Raw genomic sequence first — 20,119 nt, 5'->3', positions numbered from 1 at the left:
TGTTTCAACTGATCAGGAAGTAACATGGAGATGAGTTTATAGTGTATTGGAATAGCTGACATTACGCCTGGACCATTGTATATCATCTTTTTTATTCACTCTTAACAAATAATTCAAAATCATTTTAGGATGATTTATGTCACCATCCTTTAAGCTTTAATTTAAATATTTTATTAGGTCACTGTTCATTTTGCTTCAGCGTCCAGATGTTTGAAATAATTCAGCTTCAATCTGCTGAAGAAGGATGGAAGTGGTTGATCATTGTCCATGCAGAACTTGGCTTTGCATACACACACACACACACACACACACACACACACACACATATATATATATATACATACATACATACATACATACATACATACATACATACATACATATTTATACATATATATATATATATATATATATATATATATATATATATATATATATATTTATAAATATGTATACCGTATGTATGTATGTATGTATACATACATATATATATGTGAGTGAGTGTGTGTGTGTGTGTGTGTGAGTGCGCGCACCATCAGAACAGCTGAAGAGAATTTAATCATCAGCACTTTTCTGTACTAAAGCGGTGAAACCAACCGAAGCGTCTACTCAGAGGACAGAACTTTGTCTCTGATCAGTTTCATTTGTCTTGTTTAGATTTAGTTTAATAACAAGTCTTGCAGAGTTTTGGGAAACTAATGTGTGTAAAAGATGAATTATTTCTGATGATGAAACCAGAGCAGGAACAGGTTTTACAGAAGAAACACGCCAACAGAAATTAAATCACTTTCACACAGAAACTAAAATATGATCTAAGGAAGTTCGTCTTTCTAACAGGAAATGTATTTTAGTCCCGATCATAATCCAGATTATTTGGTTATTTACCAGCGGAAGCCAGACCAGATTAAATAGGTACTTCAGGCACTTGAAATTTAACCTCTGAGACAGATGTTTCTGCTGTAGGTCAGTTACAGAGAGCTTCATTTACGCTTCTTTTTCTTCACCATTTGTCCACAACTCCTGCCAAAGTCTCACACTTTACCTCAGAAACTAAACCGAGACATGATTCAGACGTCTGCAACAACTCTGATTAATTTCAAGCAATAATTGTCTTTTTCTCAGTATTTGCAAAACCTCAGTAACACGAGGGAGCGACGCCCCGAGACTCACTGGAGATACCCCACAGCATTTTGAGACACTTTGGAAACTTCCTCGTAAACATCGCTAACGGTGAGGTTCAGGAATGTTGGAAATGTTTGAACTACTCGGAATATTCTCAGAATCAGTGCAGGTATCTGGACTCAGCCTAAAACCCATCCGAAACCTGACCCAGTCAAGCTTCTAAATCAGAAAGCACAAAAGCACGAGACAAGTTAAGGAAGAATCGAGATAAAATTGAGAACTAATAAATAAACTTCATGACTAAATAGTGATAAAAAAAATTAGCACCATTGAAATATGTTCTCGCTCACATCTTGTGACCCAGATGAACTTATAAAAGCTTCATAGGAAGTCTGATTCCAGCTTCAGGTTTTGTCCCAGTTCTGTCTCCAACAGTCAGGGAGATTCTGGATTCCTGTTGCTAAAGTTGAGCTCACATCAGAGCAGAGACTCAGTGGACCTACTTGACGGAGATGGAGAACTCTCCAGGAGAACTCTGAGATCCTCGGATCAAGAAGTCTCCCAGGGGTTTGTTCCTCAGCTGGTCCTCTGCAGCAACGCGACTGATGTTCTCCCGAAACCACCTGAACAACGAGCAGTGGGTTGTTGTGTTGGGGACTGAGTTAATGTGTGTGTGTGTGTGTGTGTGTGTGTGTGTGTGTGTGTGTGTGTGTGTGTGTGTGTGTGTGTGTGTGTGTGTGTGTGTGTGTGTGTGTGTGTGTGTGTGTGTGTGTGTGTGTGCGTCTATCTCACCCCGGATGCTGCAGATCGATGTAGTTCTTGGGTATGTATCCTTCCTGCCCACTTATCTCAGCTTTACACCAGTCTTCCTCCAGACTAAGGATCTGAGCGGGAACACAGATTCAGGACCCACATCGGCTCATAAATCCTGACACCTGATGATTCAGACTCACCTTCAGGATGTCACCCTTCCTAAAGCTCAGCTCATCGTCTGCTGTGGCAGTAAAATCATACTTTCCTCTTGACTCCATTAGGAACAGCGTTGGTTAGAAAAATAGGAGACAGCGGTCCACGACAAGTGGGTTTCTGCAGAGACAAAGAAAAAGAAGGAAGATTAAGGAAGTTTACACTCTGTCCGTGGCTCCATCTGAGAGGAAAATGTTTCATAATGTTATAATCTGATAATAAAATCCGCTTATTGACTAAACACTTTGTTTCTAACGGAAGCATTTATCTTGATATGTTTATGGTTTTAGTATCTTCACAGTGTAAAAATGAGTGTTTTAATGCTGCTTTTTCTCAACACTGCCACATAAGTCTCCAAAACAAGCTATCTGACCTATGACCTATGACAGACACTCCGAGCTCTTGTTCACAGCACTTCAGTGTGCTGTCAATCCACGAAAAAGAACAATCAATGATGAACAATAGTCTGCTTCTAGACCTGCAGGAAAGGGACACACAACAATACAACAGGAGCATGCCATCATCACTGCATCAACCTAATGAAGAAATATAAAATCATCATTGTTTTACTGAACAATCACAAAATAATATATCATAGTGCATTTAGTGGCAACGACAGCCTTAAGACATGTGTTGAACGTGCCCAAGTCCATACTTATGAGAGCACCATGTGAGCACCGGTGTGTGTACCAACGACATATACATATATGGACAATGGGTTTCCACAAGCTCAATAACACATTTTTGAAGAGAAATGGGAGGTGGCCACCACCGCCATTTTGACCGTGTCACAGGTTCTGTCAAGCCCAGACAATTCCACAAAAGGGAAGAGAGGTGGAGCTGAGGGTGGGGCTGTAAGGCTGGGATCAACTGACGACACCCGGTCGAACTAGCTACAAGCTAACCTGAAACTAACCCAAAGCTAACGCGGAGGTGGGAGCTAAGCTAACGGAGGTAGCAACCTAGCTACAACCAGAGCTCTTGAGTAAGGTGCTAGAGAAATGTGTTTATCACCAACTCTTGGTTTTTATGGACGAGAATGCCATTTTTGAGACTTTCCAGTCTGGCTTCAGAGCTCTGCACAGCACGGAGACTGCTCTGGTTAGAGTACTCAATGACATCTATCTTGCGACTGATAGCGGTAATTCTGTGTTGCTACTTCTGCTGGACCTCACGGCAGCCTTTGACACGATAGACCATGAAGTGCTGCTTCACCGTCTTCATCATTATGTCGGGATTTCAGGATTAGCCCTGGAATGGTTTAGATCATACCTGACAAATAGAAAAATGTGTGTTAGGATGGGAAGGTATTCCTCAGAGTACTCTGATCTACCTTGGGGGGTACCACAGGGCTCGATATTGGGCCCTCTGTTGTTTTCTATTTACATTCTACCCTTAGGTGACATCTGTCGTGAGCTTGGAGTTCAATTCCATCTTTATGCTGATGATTGTCAGCTGTACCTGCCTCTGAACACGTCAAGTGGTCTCTCTATTTCTATTCTTACAAACTGTTTGAGGGAGATCAAGACCTGGATGACTGAAAATTTTCTGAGCCTAAATGATCAGAAAACAGAGGCTATATTGTTTGCTCCAAGCATACATTGTGACTCTTCCCTAACTGACTGTGGGTCATTTAAGGGACAGCTGTCTACATCGGTGACTAATCTTGGTGTTAAACTAGATAGCGCCCTTAGTTTTGATACCCACATCAATGGAGTGATCTCCTCCTCCTTTTTCCACCTTCGTCGGCTGGCAAAGCTCAAACCATTTCTGTCACGTCATGATCTTGAGACGATGGTCCATGCTTTTATTACGGTGCGATTGGACTACTGCAACTCTGTTCTATTCGGTGTGAGCAAGGGCTCAATAGCCAGGTTGCAAATGGTGCAGAATGCTGCTGCCAGATTTTTAGAGGGCAGGCGCAAGTTTGACCACATAACTCCTGTCCTGGATGCGCTTCACTGGCTGCCCGTTGATGTTAGGATTCATTTTAAAATACTTTTACTAGTTTTTAAAACTTTAAATGGTTTAGCCCCTCCTTACTTGGTGTCACTACTTCAACCATACACCCCTTCACGGTCACTCCGCTCGGAGAACTCCATGCTCCTCTCGGTCCCAAGAACGCACCTAAAGACGCGTGGTGATAGGGCCTTTGCTGTGGCAGGTCCTAAGCTTTGGAATAAGATTCCTCTCAGCATAAGGGCCTCCACCTCTGTTGCAGTTTTTAAGGCAAGGCTAAAAACATATTTTTATGACCTGTCTTTTAACCTTTCTAACTAGTTTTATTGTTTTACTTATAGCGATTTTACTCACTGTAGTTTTAACTGTATCGTGTGATACAATGTTTTATTTTCTGGACTTACTGTTTTATGTTTTTATTTGATCAGTGTAGTGCCTTGGTGGCATCTTTTTGCCTGTAAGGCGCGATTTATAAATAAAGTTGAGTTGAGTTGAGTTGAGAGCTAACTGTGCACAACACCAGAGCTTCTGAGTCAGAGATACGCCGGGCTGACCGCTGGGTAAAACCGGGTGGAACACAGAGGTCTCCGAGAGCTCCACAAGCCGGCAGCCGCACAGCAGACAAGCGCCGCTGCGATCTGAGATGCGCAGAGCTGCCGCTAGGGAGAACCGGGTGGAAAGGTTTCCATCCCAGAGCTCCACAAGCCGTCAGCCCGCGCAGCAGACAGGGGCCGCAGCGATCAGAGATGTGCTGAGCTGCGGGGAGGGGAGAAACGGGTGGAAAACATCGGTCTCCTGAGAGCTCCACAAGCTGATAGTTGGAACCAGGGGCGTAGCACCAAATTCTGGGCCCTAGGTACAAGTCTTCTAGGTGGGCCCCCATGCTCAATTACTTAATATCTCTCTTACACATTTTTTGTCATGCTATAAGACAAGACAATAAATATGATCTTAGTTTAACCTCTATATTGAGCAAATACAAATGCCAGCATAATAAAAGTGAAAAGCCCAGACTTCACATATAATTATTTTTATTTGCCAACAATGTGTTCAAACAAAAATCCTGGAATTTATTTTCCAGTAAATGCCCACTGACGGGTCTTCATGTTAGCAAAATCACTTATGAGATCTTTAAAGTCCAATCCTTTGGCTAATTGGCTTTCAATAGAAAGAAGAGCTAGGCTGTTCAGTCTATCCTGGGACATTGTTGATCTCAAATAATTTTTCACCAGTTTCAGTTTGCTAAAAGCCCGTTCACCCCCAGCAACAGTCACAGGTAGTGTGCAAAATATCCTCAGTCCAATATAAACTTCTCCAAAAATGCTCTGTAATTGCATCCTGTAGATGGCATTAAGCAGCTCAAGAGGAGACCGAATGTGTGGAAATGTGGCACCATATATTGTTCTCAGGTGTAGCATCTCATTCTCAAATTCAGCTGTGAGATCCTTGTAATATTTTCTCATCAGTGCCTGGCATGATATCTTCATCTGCTCTTCAGTCATGTCTGTCATGGTTCATGATGTTAAGCTTTGCTGATATATATTGATATATTAAATACATATGACATGAAATAAACCAGGTTCTCTCTGTGAATGTAATGTACTCTAAATTTTATAATCCCTGCATTATCAGCCAAATTATAAGATTGTCCGTTTTCAAGATCAAATATAAAGAAATATAAAATAGGCTTAAAATATCTAACCAGGTCAATAACAATCCTCTAACACCAGTGTCATCATGCTATACGAAAAACAGTGGCAGCTTCTCATTCCTGAGATTACCACGAATCCATCGATACCAAGTTTGTCCTGGTCCATGACTGGGAAGGAGCTGAAATATCCACACAGAGTGAACCTGTTTTTACTGCGAGGTCCGCGAATTAATTGGCGGCGGCCGCCCGCGATAATAATTCTGATTAATATATATATATAAATTTATTAGTGTTATCACTGATAACAGTAATTAATTTATATTTGATCTTGATGGTGAAACTAAAGGCGTTTAACACTTTCTTTCTTCTTTCTTTCGGTCTTTATTTTGGTTTATAGCATTAACATAAAATTTTTTTTTCAAACAAAACAATATTAACAATTTGAATTTAAACCAAAAAAGGAATAGGCAGAAGCAAAGCTTATTTTAGCCTACCCTATTTTCCACCTAAGATACATAACCAATATACATTTCTTTTATTTTCCCCAATATAAATAACCACAATGAAAATTCATTAATGTCTATACTTACTTTTCATACCCTGTAAATATGTGACACTTTACACCTGCTTTAAACTTTAGTAAAGAAGTACATTTCTTCAAATCATCATCTAACTCATTCCACAATTTCACACCAAGAATGGAAACACATCTTGATTTCACATTAGTTCTGGCTTTTACACATTCAAACATAAATACACCTCTGAGATTATAATGATCATCTCTTTGTTTGAAATAAACTTTTATGCAATTTGGGATATTATCATTAGGGATGCACCGATGGATCGGCATTTGATCGTAATCGGCCGATAGCGCCCCTATCGGTTTTGATCGGAATTTTCAAAATAGATCAAAGCAAACCGATCAGGTAGGGTTGTCACGGTAACCAGTGTAGCGCTAAACCCCGGTAAAAAAAATGTTGACAATAATAACCGTCTTGTTTTTAAAAAACTATATTATCTTGGTGGGTTTACCGTGGCTGCGGTGTAGGCGCGGTGACCCTTACCAGCCACCGTATCATCTGCTGAAGTTGCCGGCGGCACATACACGCTTTGTTTACAACAAAACTTTCTTGAAGCTAAAGCTGAAATAATGGTCAAAGGAGGAGACGGCAGCGCTCAGGAGGACATTTATTATCCCTCAAAGAAGACAAAGTCAGAAGTACGGGCATATTTTAGATATTTGAAGAATGCCGAGGAAGTTTATAGAAGACGGGCGGCTATCCTGTTTGCAGCACGAGCAGAAAAAGTGTCTGTGAAAGGCAGCAACGCTTCTTATCTCATGACACATCTGCGTGACCATCACCCACAACTCTACAGTCAATGCAAGGCAAGCTAACGTTAGCGTTTTAGCTAAAATGCGTGATCCGAGGATTTGGGTTGAGGGAGAACGCAACGAGTCGCTATATAAAGCAGCCGCAGCGCCGCTACCTGCATATAAACCGTGTCGCAGACACCGCCATGTTGAAATGACGCTATGCATTACGGGGCTCCCAGGGGCAGATAAGAGTTGGTCTCTCTCCGAGAATAATTATGAACTTAACAATGATTACTGCCTGATGACATTTTCCCACATCTGCAAAGCTCACTGGAAGGACACAAACCGAGGTCAATATTTTCCTGAAATACGGATTGCTCAAGTAAGGGTAAAAAAAAAAAGTATCTGATTAGAAGGCTACTTGAGTACTGAGTATCATCTGATCTAATATTTTTAAATGATGACATCAAACAGACATAAAATACAAAGTTATGGGCAAATATTGGTATTTTAAAGACTAAAGGGGAAAAATGTAAACAAATAAACAACATAATTACAAAATAACACATTTTAGGCTAAATTTAGACACAAACTGAGGACAATATTTCCTGACATACAGGGTTTATTTAATTGTGTGAAAATGTAGCACGTTTAAAAAAAATACCGCGATAATACAGAAAACCGTGGTAATTTTGGTCACAATAACCGTGAGGTTAAATTTTCACACCGTGACAACCCTAATACAGACCATTTTAGATTAGGTTACATTTCCTTTATTCCCAGATTATGTAGTTTGTAGCACTCATTATAATGTTGTAGAAAATTTCTGGCCAATCCACGTGATCGGTATCGGTGATCGGTATCGGTGATCAGCATTCTTTGATATCGGTATCGGTGATCGGCAGCAAAAAACCTGATCGGTGCATCCCTAATTATCATTAACTACTTTATGAAGAATCTCTAAGATTTTTACTTTAATAATATCTCCTAATTTTAGCGTTTTAGTTTGAATAAATAGATAATGGGTTGGTTCGAGGTATCCCAATTTATTAACTATTTTAATCTTCTTTTTTTGTAATTTAAATACAGTCTCAACACATGTTTTACTGCATTTCCCCAAGCCTCTGCACAGTAAGACAAATAAGGCATAACTAAAGAGCTATAAATTAAAAACAAGGCTTTTTTATTTAGTACATCACTAGTTTTATAAAGTATAGCAATAGATTTAGACACTTGCCGTTTGATATATTCAATGTGTGGTTTCCAACTGAGTTTACTATCAATAATCACACCTAGGAATTTAGTTTCATGTACTTGTTCAATTGGGACTCCATTTAAATACAGCTTAGCACCGTCATTGTCCCTTTTCCCTGAAAATATCATAAATTTGGTTTTATTTTCATTTAGTGATAGCTTGTTGTAATCAAACCATTTTTTAATTGAATCCAATTCGTTTTCAACCTCTTGTAATAATTTACTCATATCTTTTCCCATACAAATGAAATTTGTATCATCTGCAAACATAATAAATTTTAACCGAGACGATACAGAAAAGATGTCGTTCAGGTATAGGTTGAATAATTTCGGTCCGAGCACCGAGCCTTGCGGTACACCACATATTACTCTTTCAAGCTGTGAATCTATATCATTAACATTAACATATTGAAATCTACTGCTTAAATAACTTTCAAGCCATTGATTGTTTTACCACGAAGACCATAGTATTCACATTTCTTGAGCAGGTATGTGTGATCAATTGTATCAAATGCCTTACTCAAGTCAATCAAGACAGCCAATACATTAAGTTTTTGATCCACTGCTGTTGCAATCTGCTCTACCAAATCCATAACTGCTAATGAGGTTGAACGATTCTTCCTAAACCCATACTGATGGTCATTTAAAAGATCAAACTTGTTGGTAAATGCTTCAAATCTAATTACAAAAAGTTTCTCAAGTATCTTTGAAAACTGTGGCAGTAAAGAGATAGGTCTATAGTTACAAGCTAATCATTTATCACCACTTTTATAAATAGGAATAACTCTGGCTATTTTCATTTGTTCAGGGACTGTGCCACTTGAAAATGATTTATTACAAATATAAGTAAAAGGTTCAATAATGCAATGGATAACCTCCTTGATGAGAGACATATCCATCCCATGAAAATCTAAGGACTTTTAACTTTTGAAACTATGTACCGCTTGGATCACATCACTTTGGCTTACACTGCTCAAAAACATTGTATTATTATTTTTATTTATTTCATGGTTAATGTCAACTTCTGGCAGCTTTTTAGCTAGATTAGGGCCAACATTCACAAAATATTTATTAAACTCATTTGCAATGTTCTTTCCATTTTTATTGTGAATATCTAAACCTAATTCTTTTGTCTCTCGTCTCGTCTTCCTCCGCTTATCCGGGTCCGGGTCGCGGGGGCAGCATCCCAACTAGGGAGCTCCAGGCCGTCCTCTCCCCGGCCTTGTCCACCAGCTCCTCCGGCAGGACCCCAAGGCGTTCCCGGACCAGATTGGAGATGTAACCTCTCCAACGTGTCCTGGGTCGACCCGGGGGCCTTCTGCCGGCAGGACATGCCCGAAACACCTCCCCGGGGAGGCGTCCAGGAGGCATCCTGACCAGATGCCCAAACCACCTCAACTGGCTCCTTTCGATCCGGAGGAGCAGCGGTTCTACTCCGAGTCCCTCCCGAATGTCCGAGCTCCTCACCCTATCTCTAAGGCTGAGCCCGGCCACCCTACGGAGGAAACTCATTTCAGCCGCTTGTATCCACGATCTCGTTCTTTCGGTTATTACCCAAAGCTCATGACCATAGGTGAGGATTGGGATGTAGATCGACCGGTAAATCGAGAGCCTGGCTTTCTGGCTCAGCTCCCTCTTCCCCACGACAGATCGGCCCAGCGTCCGCATCACTGCAGACGCCGAACCAATCCGCCTGTCGATCTCCCGATCCCTCCTACCCTCACTCGTGAACAAGACCCCGAGATACTTAAACTCCTCCACTTGAGGTAGGACCTCTCCCCCAACCCGGAGGTGGCAAGCCACCCTTTTCCGGTCGAGAACCATGGTCTCAGATTTGGAGGTGCTGATCCTCATCCCAGCCGCTTCACATTCGGCCGCGAACCTACCCAGCAAGAGCTGAAGGTCAGAGCTGGATGAAGCTAGGAGGACCACATCATCCGCAAAAAGCAGAGACAAGATTCTCCTGCCACCAAACTCGACACACTCCACACCACGGCTGCGTCTAGAAATTCTGTCCATAAAAGTGATGAACAGAACCGGTGACAAAGGGCAGCCCTGGCGGAGTCCAACCCTCACTGGGAACAGGTCCGACTTACTACCGGCTATGCGGACCAAACTCACGCTCCTCTGGTAAAGGGACTGAATGGCCCTTAACAGAAAGCCACCCACCCCATACTCCTGGAGCGTCCCCCACAGGGTGCCCCTGGGGACACGGTCATAAGCCTTCTCCAAATCCACAAAGCACATGTGGATTGGTTGGGCAAACTCCCATGCCCCCTCCATCACCCTTGCAAGGGTATAGAGCTGGTCCACAGTTCCACGGCCAGGACGAAAACCACATTGCTCCTCCTCTATCTGAGATTCAACTATCGATCGGACCCTCCTCTCCAGTACCTTGGAGTAGACCTTTCCAGGGAGGCTGAGGAGTGTGATCCCCCTATAGTTGGAACACACTCTCAGGTCACCCTTCTTAAAGATGGGGACCACCACCCCGGTCTGCCACTCCCTAGGAACTGCCCCCGATGACCACGCAATGTTGTAGAGACGTGTCAACCATGACAGCCCTACAACATCCATTGCCTTGAGATACCCAGGACGAACCTCATCCGCCCCCGGGGCTCCGCCGCTGTGTAGTTGTTTGACTACCTCAGCAACTTCTGCCCCCGAGATCGGACAGTCCATCCCCAGGCCTCCCAGCTCTGGTTCCTCCTCGGAATGCGCATTGGTGGGATTGAGGAGCTCCTCAAAGTATTCCTTCCACCGTCCGACTATAGCCTCAGTTGACGTCAGCAGCTCCCCATCCCCACTGTAAACAGTGTGAGCGAGTTGCTGCCTTCCTCTCCTGAGGCGCCGGACAGTTTGCCAGAACCTCTTTGGAGCCGATCGATAGTCTTTCTCCATGGCCTCACCAAACTCCTCCCACGCCCGAGATTTTGCCTCGGCAACTGCCACTGCTGCACCCCGCTTGGCTATCCGGTACCTGTCTACTGCCTCCGGAGACCCACAGACCAGCCACGCCCTGTAGGCCTCCTTCTTCAGCCTGACGGCTCCCCGAACCTCTGGTGTCCACCAGCGGGTACGGGGGTTGCCACCACGACTGGCACCGGCCACCTTACGACCACAGCTAGCAACAGCCGCCTCGACAATCGCAGAGTGGAACAAGGCCCACTCGGACTCAATGTCCCCCACTGCTCTCGGGACGTGGTCAAAGCTCTGCCGGAGGTGGGAGTTGAAGACCATCTTGACAGGTTCTTCTGCCAGGCGTTCCCAGCAGACCCTCACTATGCGTTTGGGTCTGCCAGGTCTACGGGGCATGTTCCCTTGCCATCTGATCCAACTCACCACCAGGTGGTGATCAGTTGACAGCTCCGCCCCTCTCTTCACTCGGGTGTCCAAAACATACGGCCGCAGGTCAGATGATACGACTACAAAATCTATCATCGACCTGTGACCTAGGCTGCCCTGGTACCAAGTGTACCGGTGGGCATCCTTATGTTCGAACATGGTGTTCGTTATGGCCAAACTGCGGCTTGCACAGAAGTCCAATAACAAAACACCGCTCGAGTTCAGATTAGGTGGGTCGTTCCTCCCAATCACACCCCTCCAGGTCAAGCTGTCATTGCCCACGTGAGCATTGAAGTCCCCCAGCAGGACAATGGAGTCCCCTGATGGAGCACTATCTAGCACTCGTCCCAGGGACTCCAAAAAGGGTGGGTACTCTGAACTGATATTTGGCCCATAAGCACAAACAACAGTCAGGACCCGTTCCCCGACCCGAAGGCGCAAGGAAGCTACCCTCTTGTCCCCCGGGGTAAACCCCAACACACAGGCAGAGAGTCTCGGGGCTAACAAAAAGCCAACCCCAGCCCTCCGCCTCTCACCCGGAGCAACTCCAGCAAAGTAGAGTGTCCAACCCCTCTCCAGGTCTCGGGTTCCAGAGCCAATGCAATGTGTCGAGGTGAGTCCAACTATATCTAGCCGGTACCGCTCAACCTCTGCCACAAGCTCCGGCTCCTTCCCCGCCAGCGAGGTGACGTTCCATGTCCCAAAAACTAGTTTTCTTGTCCGGGGATTGGACCGCCAAGGCTCCCGCCTTGGTCTGCCACCCGATTCGCATTGCACCGGACCCTTCATGTTCCTCCTGCGGGTGGTGGGTCCACAGTTGGACGAGCCCATGTATCCGGTTCGGGCTGGGCCCGGCCGGGCCCCATGGGCGAAAGCCCGGCCACCAGGCGCTCGCTCACGGGCCCCAACCCCAGGCCTGGCTCCAGGGTGGGACCCCGGTAACCCTCCGGGCCGGGTACTCCGACTCTTCGTTTTAACCGCCATGAAAGATCCTTCGAACCGTTCTTTGTCTCACCCTTCACCTAAGACCAATTTGTCATGGGAGACCCTACCAGGGGCACTAAGTGCCCCAGACAACATAGCTCCTAGGATCATTAGGGCACTCAAACTCCTCCACCACGATAAGGTGACGGTTCAAGGAGGAGTGCTTCTTTTGTATTTCTTATTAATTTATTTAACACATTCCATGTACCTTTAATATTATTTTTGTGTTTTAGGAAAAGCTGATCATAATATTCCTTTTTTTGCTTCCTTATTATTGTAGTTAATTTGTTTTTATATTCCTTATACCTTTTTTCTTTTTCCTTTGTTGGATTTTTTAGAAATCCAGATACAGTGATTTCTTTTTCTGGCAAGCCCTTTCCAATCCCCTAACAATCCAGGGTGGGGACCTTTTTTTTAAGTTTTGCTTATGATATTTTAGAGGACAATGTCTATCATAAGCTCCCAAAAATGAACACTGAACACCTAACATGAATGCAGCTTCTGAGAGCTAGCTAATATCAGCTAAAACTGTGTTCTGCTGCTCACCTTCCTTCTTGAAGAACCTAGTCAATACTTGCTTCTGTTCAATTAACTTTTTCTCCTTCTCCTTCTTTTCTTTTCTTTTCTGGAAGCCAGATTTCCCTTTCTTGGGAAAAGACATAACTGACTCTCCTGCCTCCAGCTCTGGCTGTCGGCATCTGCGATGTCTCATAGCTGTACATGCGGCCGTGCAGCCCCTGGCCGCTGGTGTGGACTAAACCACTTTGCACATTTTTAAGGGGTGATAGATGCCTCAGAGATTATTCAGTTATTATTTTTAAGGCGAAATTCTGTTTCTTAACCTCTTTATCCAGGTAAAGAGACGTTTATTAAGACATTAAGTAAGTTGGGGGGAAAAAACAACAACAATAAAACATTTTTATTCAAAGCTGTCTCAGGGCCCCTCCCTGCAGTGGGCCCTGGGTAAACGGTACCCTTTCCCCCCCCAGTCCGACGCCCCTGGTTGGAACCCAGCTCCACCAACATGTTATATTTCAACCCATTTTCTAAAGTGCAGCATTATGTTAAATGCACTGGGTTTTACCCTATTACATTTAAATTTCATGGTTAAACAGTACATGTTAAAATCTAAGCTCAGCTCGGCAGTGACCTAAAATACATAAATATAATTTTACTTACGGAAAAAAATGAAGTAGAGACTCCTTGGATGCTCTATTAGTGCAATTAATGTCACAGCAAGTCATTTTGTCCAACAATTGCACAAATAATATCCAAAAAAGATCGCACAAACGCTACAACTAATGGTCTAAATTGAGAGACTGAAACTGACGGAACAGTTTACAGGCGAGGCCGAGGCTCAGACTGAGGCCTTTCCACGGAGCTAGCTCTGTGGTCACGTGGGTCTGATGCTCATTAATTATACAGAATTTTAGGCTTTTAATACACTTAAACAGAAGAGTGGGGAAAAAAAATCACCCCCTCAGAGTTGTCATGAGTGTAAACTAGATCATTTAAACCAAAAACATGTTCTGGTACCAGGCTGTAAACATGTTTAATTCTGCTGTGAAATTGGTATTTTTAACATGGGAGTCAATGAGGATTTGCTCGCTTCTGACACCAGCCCCTAGTGGATGAGGGTGGACCTGCAATTTATTTCATTTCCGCATTGGCCTCAATTTCTGTCCCGCATTGTGGGAGCTTGGTGTGTACCCGCGCTTGTATATGTAAGGTTTCTCTATAGGAGCATCCTATAGAGAGTGTGAGGGGCCACAGATCTGCCCCCTAAAGATGTGTAGGATATGGAGGGAGCTCCAAGTACCAGAGATCCAGGAGCTGCCCCAGAGCACAGGAACCCCAAGGAGACCGCGACCAGAAAAATCCCTGGCCCCCTTGAGAGGCGCAGAGGATCGCCCCGGGGGGCCACAACCAGCAGCCGGCAGAGTCCCGGGAGATATCAGCAGCAAGCCCATAGGCCCGCCTGCAGCCTCCCACCCCCCAGCCGGCCGAGCCCGGGACCCAGGGGCGACGACCACCCCCGCCGGGGACCCAGATCCCACCAGGCAGCCACTGGGATTGATCAGGCAGACGCCAAAAATCTTAAACCCCCTGACCCGGGAGCCTCAAACACTCAGGCAGACCAAGGCACTGCACTCCACACCAAGTGTGACGGGAGAGGGGAGAAAAAGATGTATAGCATCAAAAGAAGTCCCAGGAGAAGGGAGGAGTCAAAGGCCCCACCTGACATATACAGTCATACACAGACACAGTCACACACTCCCTCCCTCATGCTCTCACATACACATACAACCCAAGACTTACAAAAATGCATGCCGGACACCCACTCATGCTCCCCATACCACCCTATTCACTCTGGTCCCGGTACTGCTGCACATGGGGTACAACCACCACCAGTGCCCAGAGTTCGACCCTTTCTGCTGGGGTGATGATGAGCAGGCTCTCCCGCTCAACGCTGAGCAAAGCAACCCACCACCCCAGGCCCCAACCAGACGGCCAGATCTTCCTCCTAGCCTCCAGCCCCAGGAAGCCAAGTGGCAACAGAGGTGTGCTAAGACCCCTAGTCTCCCTCTGTCTGCTCCAATATGGTGTTAGTGCGTGCTGATGATGTTTATTCCATGGCTGTGGTGAGCAGGCAGTGCAGGCATCGTCTGGCCTACACCAGCTGATGCCACCACACCACCCCACTTGCACCCACAGCCCTCAGTGACTAAGTGCAGTTTAAAATTGGAAGTGGGCACCGGCACTCGAGATGAGGCTGAAAGATAACCCTAACCCCCTGCCAAATGCCGTTGAATGTGCTCACTACCAAGGCCCTAAGTGTGTGTTTGCGTGGAATGTCGTTGGTGGAAGTGTTTATTGTGCAAATAAAACTAAAACCTTTGTTTTACCCATCTGTCCTGTACTAGAATGTTTCACCTTTTTTGTAATTTGTATTCTGTAATTTGAATTGCTTTTATTTTTGATTTATTCACTATATTTGTACTTCTACTGTACCATGTTCAGCGCCTTGGGCTTCCTGACAGGGTTGCGGAAGGCGTTTTATAAATAAAGCTTTGATTGATTGATTGATTGATTGATTGATTGATTGATTGATTGATAAAACTGGGGGCAGGTTGCCACAGGAATGCGGAAATGGGGTCCATACCTGCACCCCCTGACTTGTCCACCCCCCAAGGTCCTATGTGCATGTTTGTGTGATGATGTGAGGGAGCAGGAGGAGAAAAATGAGTGGGGATGGGGAGGAATGGCTGGTTGGACTTAAGCCCTCCAGGGAGCCAGCTCCCCCACTGGCCCCAGTAGGCACCTCTGTTGCCAATATGCCACCCAGGGCATGGAGACCCCAGCCCATCTCACCAGGGTCCAAAGCAGCAGCATCACAGAGCCTCACGGAGTCCGAGGGCACCAACCCAGCCCCACCCCAGCAGAATATCTACGTCCATCCCTGCATTTGTACAACTTCCAGAAGAAGAAGAAAATATCATTCCTATAGTGCCTCCCAAGATAAAAATCGCGAGGCGCTTCACAAAAACAAAAATGTAAAAATATTAAAAAGCATTTAGAAAATGTTTAAAAATATATTTAAAATGAGCAAAAAGAGAAAATTGTGATAAAAATGTTAAGAAAGAGAGAGAGAATAGGAAAGAGGGAAATCAGTGGTTCCTGAGGAAGGTGGAATAGGTGGGGAGAGCAGAATAAAGAGAGTTGTGAAGAAGGTCATACAAAAGCCAGCTTGAACAGGTGAGTCTTCAGCTGCTTTTTAAAGGAGACCACTGAGTCCACTGATCTCAGGCTCAGGGGGACAGAGTTCCAGAGTCTGGGGGCCACAGCAGCAGATGATCTGTCACCTTCGACCTTTAGCCTGGTGCTGCACAACCAGTAGGCTTTGATCACTGGACCTCAGGGACCTGCTGGGGGTGTAGGGACTAAGAAGATCACCAATGTAAGATGGTGATTGTCCATGTAAGGCCCTATAGACCAGAACCAGGATCTTGAAATGAACCCTGAAGTTGACTGGCAGCCAGTGAAGCTGGAGGAGAAGCGGGGTGATGTGGGTGTGTTTGGAGGACTTGGTCAGAAGCCGAGCACAGGCATTCTGAACCACCTGTAGACGGTTCAGGGAGGTTCTGCTCAGACACGTGAAAAGAGAGTTACAGTAGTCTAAGCGTGAGGAGATGAAGGTGTGGAGAACTGTCTCAAGTTCAGAGCGGGACAGAATGGGACTCAGCTTAGCAACGTTCCTGAGATGGAAGAAGGAAGAGCGAACAAGAGAACTGACATGAGAATCCAGGGTGAGAGCTGGGTCAAAGGTCACGCCAATATTCCTGACAGAAGGTTTGGTGTGAGAAGCAAGCTGACCAAGAGAGTCTCTGACTTTGGGAACCAGCTTGTCTGGGGCACAGATGAGGATCTCAGTCTTATCTTCATTCAGCTGAAGAAAGCTCCCACCATCCAGGTTGTGATAGAGTCTAAGCAGGTGTGTTAACAGCTGCAGCTTAGACATCTCATGGGGCTTAAAGGAGATGTACAGTTGGATGTCATCTGCATAAATATGGTAGGAGATTCCTTTGAAGGGGCTCAGGATGTGCTGAAGAGGAAGCAGATAGAGGAGGAAGAGCAGAGGCCCCAGCACAGAACCTTGTGGGACACCATGGGTAAGAGAGGTGGTGGAGGACCTAAACTTGGAGCCTTTAAGAGTCGCCTAAAAACACACCTTCTCCGCTTGGCGTTTCCTGAACATGTTTGATTTGGCCCTCTTTTATGTTGAATTTCTTTCAGTTTTCATTGGTTCACTCTATCCCTCGTTTTACCCATCTGTCCTGTACTAGAATGTTTCACCTTTTTTTGTAATTTGTATTTTGTAATTTGAATTGCTTTTATTTCTGAATTGCTTTTATTTTTGATTTATTCACTATAGAGCTCCGGACCCCACGTGACTCTCAGTTAGTAGACGCCATATTGGCAGGTAAAAGAAGCTAAACAAACACGGATCTTAACCATGAACGTGAATGGGATCAGCTTGGATTTTACTTCGTCGGAGTTTACTTCACACTTTAAAACCGAAGAAATCGTTTTATATAGTCAGAAATTAAATAGACTAAACATCTCCGACCCTTACCGTGCCCCTGGGATACTTTTTAAAAACGCCAGAAGCTGTCGGAGCGGACTTCTTACTGGACCTGGCCGGGGAACCCCTTGGGATTCCCCCGGAGGAGCTGGCTCCAGCGGCTGGGGAGAGGGAAGTCTGGGACTCTCGACGCTACTGCCCCCGTAACCCGACTCCGGATAAGCGGATGAAAATGGATGGATAGATGGACAAATAACAGATTTACACGTAAGTAGTTTAAACAGAGTGCTGTGCTGTTTGAATGTATAAACTGAACGCCAAGAGAAATCACTAGTCTGATTGTTTTCCGTGAATAAAATAAATATGTCAGGCAGGAGCGTCTCAGGATCTGTCTGAGAGCTGTCTCGGTGAGACAGATAATAGCAATCCAAAGTGCTTTTTATGTGTGATCTGACAATTGATCAACCATTGCTTAAAAATGAAATACAGCTTAGCCGGTTAATTGCATTTATCATAAAACACGTAAACGGCAGCACGCAGAACTCACAAGGCACCGTTTTACGTGATGTTTACTTGTTGCTGTGAGTAATAAGACAGAAAAAGCCACGCCAAAATAAGTTTAGGAAGCCCACTAAGAATCGTAATAAAAGCATTTAAAATAAATACCATACACAGTTGAGGAAACGTTGGTTTAAGTACCTGATATGAAGTGGTCGCTGCATAAGCGAAAACCTTTACTCTCGGGATCCCACAGCTTCATTTAAGCCCGGTCACTAGCGCGTTTTATTACAATGATCCAACGTTTGCGGCGCTCCGGATCTTGGGGAATCCTGTAGATGGCTCATTCCTTATGTCGTCCGCGTCTGTTCTGCATCCTGGGGCACAACAGGAATCTACCATATTTCCCGTTTGATTGAGTTTTCTGACAATAACAAATAGTCCAGCTGCCGGCTTCTGCCTGCCAATATGGTGCCGTTTCGATTTGAACTGTTGCATGCTGGGAGAAGTGACGTCAACTCCCGGAGCTCTATATTTGTACTTCTACTGTACCATGTTCAGCGCCTTGGGCTTCCTGACAGGGTTGCGGAAGGCGCTTTATAAATAAAGCTTTGATTGATTGATTGATTGATTGATTGATTGATTGATTGAACCACTCCAGAGCAGATGCTGATAGGCCTACCCAGTCTCTCAGCCTCTCCAGTAGCAGGTGATGGTCAACAGTGTCAAAGGCTGCAGTCAGGTCCAACAGGACCAGAACAGAACAGTCCCCTGCACCACTGTGATTCAGAAGGTCATTACTAGGGATGGGTACCGAATTCGGTACTTTTTAAGGTACCGATCGAATTCCACAGTACCGACCGAGCACCGATTCACTGCATTTGAAACGGTGCCTCATTTCGGTGCCCGTCCTTCACAACGAGTACTTGCCTAGACAGCTGCGCATGCGCAAGAGCGTTATGTCGTCGGTCGCTGCGAGCGAGTTGTAAACAGAGCAGCATGGTAGAAAGAACGAACGCTAACGCTTGGGTCCACTTCACTAAATGTGATGGGTAACTGGGTGATGATCAAACCAGCGACAACGATCTAAGTAAGACATCCTCATCTTAATCTACTCCGGTAGGTAAATAAAATGTAAGATAACGTTAGCTTGATTTGTTAGCTTCCTATGCCACCATTGTTATCATCTAATGGTGCGTTCGCTTTCTCCTCGGAAATTCTAACTTCCCAGTAGGAAAAACCAATTGAAAAAGGACGGCAAAAGGAATGAAGATACACAGTAAATTTAGTTCACAGTAAGATGTTTGCTTCAGTTTAATTATCAGCTTATAAAACTACAAGGACGATGTTAAAATACAAACTGTTGTATGTTATTTATCATGATATTTATCAAATATGGTTATAAATTGAGAAAAAATATATATTTAATTATAAAAGAGAATTAAAATATTAAACACTCAAAAGTATTGACAATTGGTACCGTTAAGTACCGGTATCGATTCGTAGGTACCGGGAATTAGTACCAGATTGATTCAAATGTCAAAGGTACCCATCCCTATTAGAGACCCTAAGAAGAGCTATTTCAGTAGAATGAGCTCTACGAAAACCTGACTGGAAGCTATCATAGATGTTATGTTCATCAAGAGCGGCTGTGAGTTGTTTAGCCACAACCTTTTCCAAGATCTTGGAGATGAACGGAAGTTTAGAGATGGGTCTGAAGCTGCTATGGAGAGAGGGGTCGAGACTCGGTTTTTTAAGAAGCGGGTGGATTTTACAGAGTTCTTAAAGTAAGCAGGGACCTGACCAGAGACCAGAGAAGCATTAATTATAGAGAGCACGCTGGGACCGATGGACTGAAAAGCACTTTTAAACAAAGATGAGGGTAAGATGTGGAGGGGGCATGCAGAGGTCTTCATAGAGTTAACTAGTTTGGTTAACTCAG

At 44.6% G+C, this 20,119-nt stretch overlaps 1 protein-coding gene across 1 annotated transcript in view; it reads right to left on the bottom strand.

Annotated features, from left to right (window-relative positions):
• grap2a (GRB2 related adaptor protein 2a) overlaps nucleotides 1-20,119 on the bottom strand; it is a 48,232-nt gene that overhangs the window by 6,139 nt on the left and 21,974 nt on the right. Inside the window, exons 2-4 of the mRNA XM_054734443.2 lie at nucleotides 2,076-2,208; nucleotides 1,915-2,006; nucleotides 1,626-1,745 (exon numbers count right to left, since the gene is read on the bottom strand). Coding sequence (XP_054590418.1) covers nucleotides 1,626-1,745; nucleotides 1,915-2,006; nucleotides 2,076-2,153 — 290 coding nt within the window. The 5' untranslated portion in view covers nucleotides 2,154-2,208. The remainder of the gene's footprint in view (nucleotides 1-1,625; nucleotides 1,746-1,914; nucleotides 2,007-2,075; nucleotides 2,209-20,119) is intronic.

The sequence above is a fragment of the Nothobranchius furzeri genome, chromosome 5 (assembly GCF_043380555.1).
Source record: "Nothobranchius furzeri strain GRZ-AD chromosome 5, NfurGRZ-RIMD1, whole genome shotgun sequence".
In the NCBI taxonomy this organism is placed as follows: Eukaryota; Metazoa; Chordata; class Actinopteri; order Cyprinodontiformes; family Nothobranchiidae; genus Nothobranchius; species Nothobranchius furzeri.
This window is presented reverse-complemented; position numbering and strand designations above follow the sequence as displayed.